We start from the raw sequence: 10,191 nt of genomic DNA, 5'->3' as shown, positions 1-10,191 counted from the left end.
ACATTCATTTAACATGTCACCAAATATTTGGTTACCAGCAAATTAGTTCAAATGTGACACAATATACACAAGAACCCTCATCTCTTAGGCGGATATTTAAGAGAAATCCATACACTTAATTATCTATTATTTTAAAAAGGCAACAGGTCAGAAAAATATACAATCAGATCTAAAATGGTACACACACACACATACATATCTATATCTATGGACAAATTAAAACATCTGGAAGGTCCAGAAGTTATGTAGGGAAGAAAAGAGCAAAATACATAGGACCACAACCACTTTATCCTCTGATACACATTTAACACACACATCCCATTATATTAACCGCACACGTAACCTTGAATACTCCAGGGCCACACACACCTGAGCAGTTTTAAATGAAACTGAAGTGTGCAATATTTGCAAAATACTGTAATCTGTGATCAACACAAAAGCCATTACAGTGTCACTGCACTCAGTTGGCACACATCTCTTTATATATAATTGCACAATAAGGAGACGTACCAGAGATGTCAAAAGCAAAGTCAGATTCCTAAAGCATAGGGAGTCTGTTTGAGTCTGTTTTTTTGGTAACAAATATTGATCTGTGTATGAATGATTATGACTTCCTTTTCCCCAGGGCTTTAGGGTGTATGTGAGGTTTCAAGACACAAAACAAATGTACCATATCAAGTGACAGTTACTATAGTTGTTGATCATTCACAACGAGGCTACATTTATTCAGCATTCACGTTAGTTAACGCAATAAGCATTAACCAACAGCTACTTATTGGTGTGAAAATTATTGATGGGGTTAACCATAACCCAATACCCCTATGGTAATGCTTTTTAATAATGCTTATTACTGAATTAAATAATCAATAGTTGACCAAAGTTTCATGAAACCTTATTGTAAAGTGTTACACGATCTTCCATATGATCATCAGTTCATCTTCTGACACCCTGTCGCCCCCCAGCAATTAAACCATTAAACTTGATAGACCTTGATCTAACTTCATAATGGGACGTTGGTTTTGGCTCATGCATGGTTAGATTTCAGCCGGAGCCTCAACCGACTATCGGCAAATAACCATGTGACATTATTCAATGAGACTTTATGACTGGGTGCTTTACTGTTCATTTACCTGCTAGTGTACAGGCTGTCCTTTACCGGATCAACGTGATCCTTCAAGTCATTCAGTGTGCCACTAAGTACTTGGTGTACTACAACCTGTTCTGACAGCCAGTACTTCCTCCCGCAGGGTCTTACAGATTGTTTGCCAGAAAGTATTTATGTACTACAGCTTATACAGGGCATGTTCAAGGTGATGCATTACCACCCGATAATGCCCATGACAGATCAAACCCATCTGGGGAACATGTTTGTCACTCAGAATCCAAACTCAGCAACCAGGTCCAAATACCACTTAACAAAGGCACAGCAGAGAGCTCCAGCCAACATGTAGCACTGGAAACCCAACTATATCTCTTGGTCAACATATTTATCCATGACACGTTACGTTTTTGAAGCCTCATTCTGAGAAGTGAAATTTCCGCATGCATCTCCAAAAAGGTTTGGTCCTAAAAAAAGTAATGACAAGGACAATACAGTTTGGTGTGTAACAGAATACTGCTCCAATCTAGGGGGTCTGCTCTTTACAGAGATCCACACGATTTTTCTGGAAAGGCAGCCAGACAAAAACAGGCTGCAATTCATACTGTACATGAGGGATCTTGTCTGTGTGCATGACCAGCAGCATGGAATAATACAGGTGGTAACAAGTCTCTGTGGTAACAGTCAGGCTGGTCCGTCCAGCCACAAGTTCTGGAACTGGGGCTGGCGAGGCCCCACTGGGTCACCAGTAGAAGGAACGAGACAGGAAGTTGGCAGCGGTGCCTAGCCAGGTAGCGCCATCCTGCCCGTTGCCCACCCGGGTCACTGCCTTGTCGGGCTCCTCGGTCTGGGCCTCCTCCTCGGGCAGATAGTCTGGCAGATCTACGTTCTGCTCCACCTGTAGAAAGCCCTCCTCCGTGAAGGGCATCAAAATCTGAGCAAAATTTAACAAAGGGCGTAGTTGAGGGAATGCTTCAAGTCAAACATTGAGTTTAATGTCAACATTTAACAACTATAGGACTGATTTACTTCCAGAAAATAAATAAGAGTCTAATTGCTGAACAACCTTTTTATTTCCGAAAGCACCGGGGTCGATGTAGGACATGCACATGTTCAAGAGTTGCACAACTGTGGGAGACACCAGTTGCAGAACTAACCTCTTCGCCATTCTCTCCCTTCACCACCTGCTGGGCTGTCAGAACTTCGGTAGAGGCAATGGCCGACGCCAGCGCCTAGAGGACAAACCGCACAGATCATTCTTTTTTCTAGATTATAGTGGTATGCATTTACTCCTACTACTGTATACCAACATTGTTCAACTCATTCTATTGTACTGCTCCACTTGCTTCTTTGCCATGCTCACCGTAAAAAAAACGGTGAGCATGAAATATCGCTGCACAGCCCAATCTACAAGAACAAAACATCAAAGCCATCACACGTATCAGTCATGCAATATCACAGGACATTACTCACCCACTCCCCCGCTACTTTTCAGCAGAAGCCTAATCCCCTCAGCCATCCCATTACTCAACAAAGCCAAACCCCACAGATAATGTATGTAACAATGTATGTATCCCCCTGTACCCTAACCCCAATGTATGTCTGTTGTCATCAATGTCAAATGTATACATTTATTTTATGTATGTTCTTTATGTCCCTATGGGGAGAAATGAAGATGAGAAATGATGGAAGGAAACTGTGAAAAAGAATTTCCCTAAGGGGACAAGTAATAAACTAACTAACTAGTTGTTGTTTACAGGCCTACCGCTACCCATTACCCCTGCCAACCCCAGACAAAACCCCTCGGCAAGGATAGCCTAGCCAACCCTTGACTGGCTGACCAATGATCGGCTAGCAAACACTGCACTAGCCAATGCTAGGCTAGCCAATGAACTAGCAGAACTATCGCTTAAGCTTCTGTGGGGTAAGATTTGTAAGTCACTTCTTGTGTGTGTCATTTTGTGAACATGGCTGCAAACTAAATTTCCCCTAGTGGGACAAAGAAATTGAAAAATGCGCTGCCTTCTAATAGGGTATCAAATGATGCACATCCGAATTAGGAATGGGCTGCATGAGATGACCTGAAAGGAAGAGCCTCACCTCCGCCTTGAGGTCGGAGCGGATTCGAACGATGCACCTCTTGACAGCCATCTGAAAGGTGAAACTTATCACCCCGCGGATCTTCAGCAGGGCCTCTTCGCACAGAGTCCTGCGACTCTGTTGAGAACATGAGGAGAGGGAGAGGATACTGTGAGAGGGACACTCTTATGAAAAACAACACGTCAACCTCCTTTATGTTTACATGCTTTGTGGACATGCGTTGTGGTTTTGACTGTGGGCCCACTTACAGAGTCATCCAGCCCATCTATATGCAGTACCACTGTCTTGGCCCGCTTGTTGGTGGAGCCCAGAAAGAACTGGGCCTTCCTCCTACCAGACGGAGCTCCTTCGGCCCGGTCGGACTCTGGCCCGCTGGACGCCTGGAGCAGTTTGTATACCTCCGAGGCCAGAAGCTTCGTCTCCCCCGGGGTGGTGGATCTGTGACACAACACAACACATGGGATGAGTGCTCAGGTATTCTTGCAGTGACACATGGCACTGACCAGCTGGATACATGATGGGTAGACACGCCAACCGGGTTGGTACAGTCCACTGGGTAGGTTGATATAGCCATTGTGGTGGGAATTTGCACCACGCCAATCGTTCTGTACAAACTGTTTAAGAATAAAGAGTCATGCAAAATAAAGAGTCATCCAAACAATAATTACATATAACATACAATAATCTGAGGCCTCAGATGGGAGTCCGCCTCTCTCTCTCTCTCTCTCTCTCTCTCTCTCTCAGCTTCGCAAGGAGAAGTCCAATGCATTGGCAAAAGCAAGGCCTTCTTAAACAGTGGCACTCAGGTCTCATGAATGCTGAGAACAGTTCTGCTCCCCAATAAAACTATAGTATTGGTTAACCAGATGGTAGTAAACGATAGATGACTTCCCCATTATGTCATAAAGGGGAAGACGTAGCGATGCCTTATCAGTTGGAGCTGACTACACCAAGGGGGTCAGGGAAAGGCACACCCAACAAATGGCAGTGAGAGAAACAGAATATGAAAATATAATTTTCCCATTACAGCCATTATACATTTGGATGCGCCCACATGTGATGTCCCCAGCGGGGGTTAATTTTGACGTGGATTGTAATTCTCAAACCCTTACTTCTGTATGACGTTCTGGAGGCTCAGCATCATGCCCAGCTCACCCTCCATCTTCTCTATGTTGGCACGACATTCTGCCAAGTACCTCAGCGCCTGGTGGTGACAATGGAGCCAGCAACAGAGGCTGAAAGTTGCAGCCAATCATAACAACAGAGGCTGAAAGTGGCATGTATGAACACACATCATTATGATGTCACACTCACAAGCAGGGCAGAGTAAACAACTTGCGGGTTGGGATGGTCCAAGAACAGGATGAGTCCGGGCAAGCAGCCTTGGTCCTGGACAATGGCTCTCCGGTTCATGGGGTCTGCAGCTAGATCCCTCAGCTGGTTCACGACCAGCAGAGCCTCGGCTTCCCCGCTCATGGCTGCTGCTGCTTCTAAATATAAAACCACCTGGACACCACAGAAGAACATGACTGGGATAAATTCAACAAATTCAGAACAGAAACACACACACACAATAAGAAAATGTATTTCAATCGAAAAGCCAATGAAGCCCATGTTCCTGTATACTTGCATCTGTTTGAAATAAGCCTAACTGAGCTTTTTTATTCCTTATATGCCACGGGTTTAGTTGATATTCATTTGATTGGCTGGAGGACATTCATTCTCAGACTTGACGTGCTGGTGGGTAGACTGCGCCCATATGCGTTTAAACTCATACGCTCATTCGGAGCTATAAAACGGACGCGCTAACGCCACTGGCAAATGCCAATGACCACAGTGTGGTATTAACATCGGCTGCCAGCAACGTTGGCACTTACCACGAGCGTTCCGGGAGCGGCGACCACAAGGCGAGTGAGGATGGCTTGTTGGGTTATTCACTGAACTGTCACCAAGGATCACATGACAGCACAACGATAACATAACATGATACAATAAAATGATTCTGTATCATAATCAAACGCATAGACCGCGTATAGACTGATACGTATAGCTACATAATGAAAGGGTATGCGACTTGATTGTTGTTGGCTATGCTTCCTGGTCGGATACGAAAAAAAGTGTCAGCTGTTAAAATGCGAGTCTGTGATTGGACATTGAGTCTTCAGCTAACCACGCCGGCCATCCGTTCAGAATGTTGTATGATTTAAAGAGCCAACGCCCTAGGAAAAGTTGATGGGCTTTCCGGCTTTTATCATTGAGTCTGATAATTTGGCCCAGCTCACCGATAAGAGCTGGCTCTTCATATACCGTAGTTAAGCCTAGCTGAGCTATTCGAGACAACTCGTCACTACTACACATCCATCAGAAAATATAATTGATATTTCGTCACTATATCATCAACCATTCTGAATGATCAGTACTCCAATTGTATAGCTTTGAAGATTAATTAATTTGTGGTTAAAGATCACTCAATAGATATACTTACATTTAGCCTAAACCTTTGCATTGTGTTGAAATGGCTTGGATCACAGTGTAGTTAAGTATTATGCCGCAAAAGAGTCAATTCATTTTATTATTGAAAATTTAATAACTGGCAAATATAGCAAAATATCAATATTTGGCTTTTCACAAAATAGTTTGTCATGGAAGTTCCTTCACACAGGTGACTTGCATCAAAAAGTCTTGGCATTTTCAGAAAATACAAATTTCACTTTACTATGAAAAGCACCTGCGTCCTTCTACAACTTTGTGTTGTCTAAAGAAAACAAAGAAAAACCAACATGAAAGATGTCAAAAAGCCGAACGGTACACATGTGAATGATTTACTAAGACAAAAACCTGTTTGGTCACTTAAGAAATTAGTGCATAGTTTAACGTCCACCTACCCATTCCCCAACTGCCTTTTAAACAAAAAACAAAGCATAACTGTTATGAAAAAAAATGAAAAAGTCTGTTTGTGGTTTGGCTTCTTAAAAATTGTCAGAAATTGTGTATTGACTATCTACAGTTATGGCTGGTGCATTTGGGTTTCCCATCTGAAGTATGGGGAATTGTCAGCAACAGCATAGTTTAATGGAAGTTTCCATTTGGCAACCTAATCATGCTTGCAAGAATGGACTGACCTCCCTGTTTTTACCCATTGTCATTAACTAATTCTCCTTCAATAGAACAGTACCGGTGAAAGCAGCCAGTACAGCAAATTGTGTTCAACAACTCCACACTGAAGGAAGATTTGAGTTCACGACATCTTGATGAACGAACAATAGTCTCACTTAAGCAAAATGACTAACTTCTTGAAAGAAAAACTGAATATAATGCAACGCGTGTTTCTTCCAAGAAATGATGGTTAAATACAAACATTTAGAAGCTAAAAACGTAACACTCTAATGTGACAGATACAGATTAAAAACAGAGCTAAGAGTTGGAGTTTTCACATGATGGTACACATGACGTATATTACCATTATTTGGTAAATATTGTTATTCTTCACCCCCCCAAAACATGAAAGATGTGCCCTTGAAAAAGGAAAACACAATTAAAAGAATAGTAATTCAAACTCAACAGTCATGTCCATTTTCACAGTGGAACGATCAACCAAAAACCCTTAAAAAAATACAAATAAAGAGGAAATCGTCTCGATCAAATGGCTTTTCTCGTCTACCTTAGCAAAAGAGCAAACATTTTATGCAAGTGGTAATTCATTAGACTGAATGTGCACCGTTTTGCCCCAGAACCAATGGCTACTTAAGCCATTGGTTAAATTAAGTTAAATTAGAACATAACAAAATGTCTGCCCGCCCTTGGCCCCATTCCAAACATCCACCAAGAGTCTCCAGAACAATCTTCATGTTTAATGTTTCTTCTTCGTCATTGGCTACATATTTGGGGTTTCCAATATTAAATTATAGTGCTACATAAAATAAATCTGTCTGAGCAATTTCCCCCCCGTCTATGAACTCTTCAGGATAATGTGGGAACTTATCTTAAATCCTCAAAGTCCACGAAATGACCCCATAAATCCTGTGAAAGCTCCGGTTAGCGAAAGGAAACATTTTGATACCAGAGCTTGAATCACACAACAATAAATAATATTTCAGCAGAAACATCACAATATAGTAATACATCTATGCATTACTGTGGTACGTAGTAATCCATGGATTACCTTAAATTTGAATACATTGTCGTAGTACTTTGGTAAGGTAGTAAAAGATTGATGTAACTGTACTCCGGGAATACGTCCCAATGTAATAAATACGATTAAATGAAATAACAAAGTAGTCATTGGTTAGTTGGTGGCGTTGAAAAGGAAGCAGGATAAAGGCAGATAGAGAGCGAGAGAGATACAGCAAGACAGAGAATAAGAAGAAAGAATAAAAGTGTAAGAAGACGAAGGAGAGCAAGAGAAGGGAGAGACATTTCCACAGGCTTTTCTTTCCTGAGGTAAAAGCTTTGCAAGTGGTCTAGGAAGGTTCCTAGGTCTCTAGGAGGTGGTCTAGGTTACTATATCTGTAGGGAGGTGGTCTAGGAAGGCTTGTAGGTCTCTACAGTGGAGGTGGTATTGGTTCCTATGTCTCTAGGGAGTGGTCTAGGGAGGTGGTCTAGAGAGGTCTCTAAGGAAGTGGTTTAGAGAGGATCCTAGAAGGTGGTCTAGGCTCTAGGAGGTTTTCTAGGGACCCATGTCTCTGGGAGGGGGGTTGAGGGAGGTCGCTAGGGAAGTGGTCTAGGAGGTAGTCAAGGAAGGTGGCCATGTCTCTCAGAGGTGGTGTATGTTCCTTTGTCTTGGGTGGTGGTCTAGGAAGGCTGCTAGGACTCTAGGAGGGGGTCTCGGGGTGCTGGCTTGGGTCCGTCCAGCGGTCCAGGTTGGTCTGCAGTAAGGCCAGCATGCGATGGGACAGGCTGGTGCAGGAGAAGCGACACCACTCCCTGAACAGAGGCTCCACCACGTGGCGGATGAAACCTAATGGAGGACAGCGCTGAAGCTCAGAGAGAGGAGGCGATGAGCTGGTGTATTTATGTAGATATAGATTGTGCGAGTTTAAGGTTTGTGTAAGGGTATGTGTGTCTGTATGTGTGTGCGTGTGTGTGTGCGTACCAGCTTGAATGTGTGCTGTACTGTCGGAGAGTCGATCACAGAGGGGGCTGACTGCCATTCCGTGTTTTTTCTCCACATCGCCTAGGAAACCATTCACAAATACTGCCTCAAACCCAACACACACCTACTTCAAAACACACACCAATATCCCATCACAAATCACACACAGAATGTCCACCTACCTTGGTGGAAGAACTCGGCTGTCACTCTGGAGCTCCACTGGGAGCTGAGCCTCCAGACTCGACACGGGTTACAGATGTCTGCACACTTCATGGTAATCTGACACACACACACACACACACACACACACACACACACACACACACACACACACACACACACACACACTTAGCTAGCAGACTCTAAGGCGGCGGGGTCTTCAATACATGTCATTAAGGAGCATGTTCGGATAAGCATGTTGTTCAGGGATGTCCACTAACAGTGTGTGAGGAGGAGGGGACGGGGAAGACCGAATTAGAGCGAGCGAGCGAAAGAGACAAAGAGAGTGCAAGAGAGAGAGATAGAGAGCGAGAGAGGGACAGAGCTAGAGTTAGAATGAGAGGGTGAGGAGTGAAAGATATACCTGCAGGACCAGGTGACGGTGGCTGGGGTCAGCCATGCTCAGGTCTTCTCGGTCAAGGTGCTCCCTGAAGCGGGCCAGGTAGCGGTTCTGCTGGCTGATGTCTGTGGCCAGGATCAGAGAGCCCAGGCGCTCCTCCAAGTTGAGCCTGCATCGACAATGGAATCAAAAATACAAATCTACCCTATAGCACTACCAAATCCATCTAGCAGAACTACAAGTTCACCCACTAGAACAACAAAATATTCTAGAAGGACTTCAACATAGATTAGGCCAAACTACAAAAGTCAACCTGAATCGCCTACAATAACAGTCTGGAAGAACTACAATACCCATGTTACTAGCATGAGTGTGACTGACCGGTCAGTGATTGGCAGGTGGTCCAGGAGCCCAGACTCCCTCAGCAGGGTCACAGCACACCTCCAGTGGTGGCTCTCCAGAACAGAGGAGTTCTGCAACATCAAGCCCAAACACACATCTTCATCACACTATTACTTTCCCAGTGCGTGTGTGCGTCTCAAGAGTGTGCGTGCGTGCGTGCGAGACTCAGTGTCAGTGTACTTGTTTCTGTATGCCTGTCCTTGTTTGTGTGTGTGCGCGAGTGCGTGTGCCTCTCTCCACAGGGTCCCTACCTTGTACAGTGCAGCCAGGTGATGTCCGGTCCGGACCAGGAAGCCCTGGTTGACCCCAGGGTGGTCCAGGTCGTGGGTAACCGCCGCAACTAACGCCAGCAGCATATCACAGGAGCTCAGCGTTGTAGCGAGCTGCAAAACAAGGATACACAATGTATTACACCTTACATCATATTCAACATACAACCCTTTCGTTTCTCTCCTGAGTGTGCGGTGGTTGGTCCCGCCGTGAACAAACTGAAACTGTCCTTCGGGTCCTCAGACGATAACATCTGCACTAGTCGGTCGGTCAGGCATAAACTTTTCCAAGCGTCCCCTTTTGTCATAATGGGTACTTGACCACGTTTAAAGTGACCCGCTAGGACCCAGTGCCGAGGCCGGGTCCAGGGTGGGCTCACCTTGGGCTGCCTCAGGAAGCAGTACATGGCCTGCGTGACGTCAGTCGCGTGGAGAGAGTTGTGGTAGGGATTCCGCTGGTGGTAGTCCGCCTGCACCATGACTACATTACAACAACAACAACAGCGAATTACAGAGGAAGCCCTCATCCAGTGGCGGGTACGGGCAGACCAGGAGAGCACTAGTGGTCATGTTTTCCTCATTTGTCATGGTAGGCTCAGCAAGTTTACACAGGAGCCTGTTCTAAATTAGCACCCTGTTGAAGTTGAAATGACAGAGTAGACGAGTGGGG

The 10,191-nt window shown here is 44.6% G+C and overlaps 2 protein-coding genes across 2 annotated transcripts in view; both read right to left on the bottom strand.

The window, feature by feature from the left end:
• Window positions 1-218: 218 nt before the first annotated feature.
• Window positions 219-5,280, bottom strand: LOC307086255 (armadillo repeat-containing protein 1-like). The gene is made up of 7 exons (XM_079751402.1): window positions 5,077-5,280; window positions 4,514-4,705; window positions 4,312-4,403; window positions 3,448-3,637; window positions 3,200-3,316; window positions 2,257-2,331; window positions 219-2,033 (listed from the first exon to the last, which is right to left on the bottom strand). Exons 2-7 carry the CDS (start codon window positions 4,673-4,675, stop codon window positions 1,842-1,844), a joined length of 828 nt encoding a protein of 275 aa, XP_079607528.1. The 5' UTR covers window positions 4,676-4,705; window positions 5,077-5,280; the 3' UTR covers window positions 219-1,841.
• Window positions 5,281-5,753: 473 nt separating this feature from the next.
• LOC307086456 (high affinity 3',5'-cyclic-AMP phosphodiesterase 7A-like) overlaps window positions 5,754-10,191 on the bottom strand; it is a 19,904-nt gene continuing 15,466 nt past the window's right edge. Inside the window, exons 7-13 of the mRNA XM_079751676.1 lie at window positions 9,902-10,002; window positions 9,504-9,635; window positions 9,232-9,323; window positions 8,875-9,019; window positions 8,474-8,570; window positions 8,292-8,372; window positions 5,754-8,156 (exon numbers count right to left, since the gene is read on the bottom strand). Coding sequence (XP_079607802.1) covers window positions 8,011-8,156; window positions 8,292-8,372; window positions 8,474-8,570; window positions 8,875-9,019; window positions 9,232-9,323; window positions 9,504-9,635; window positions 9,902-10,002 — 794 coding nt within the window. The 3' untranslated portion in view covers window positions 5,754-8,010. The remainder of the gene's footprint in view (window positions 8,157-8,291; window positions 8,373-8,473; window positions 8,571-8,874; window positions 9,020-9,231; window positions 9,324-9,503; window positions 9,636-9,901; window positions 10,003-10,191) is intronic.

This window comes from Pollachius pollachius (genome assembly GCF_949987615.1).
Source record: "Pollachius pollachius genome assembly, chromosome: 14".
Classification (NCBI taxonomy): Eukaryota; Metazoa; Chordata; class Actinopteri; order Gadiformes; family Gadidae; genus Pollachius; species Pollachius pollachius.
The sequence above is the reverse complement of the archived record's forward strand: the minus strand, read 5'-3'. Positions and strand labels throughout refer to the sequence as shown.

Excerpts from the sequence above, each read along its gene's own strand:
- LOC307086255 (XM_079751402.1), bottom strand. The coding sequence starts at position 4,675 with ATGAGCGGGGAAGCCGAGGCTCTGCTGGTCGTGAACCAGCTGAGGGAT. Across the intron at positions 2,332-3,199 it reads GCTCCGACCTCAAGGCGGAG|GCGCTGGCGTCGGCCATTGC; the intron begins GTGAGGCTCTTC and ends TTTGTCCTCTAG. Across the intron at positions 2,034-2,256 it reads AGGGAGAGAATGGCGAAGAG|ATTTTGATGCCCTTCACGGA; the intron begins GTTAGTTCTGCA and ends AATTTTGCTCAG.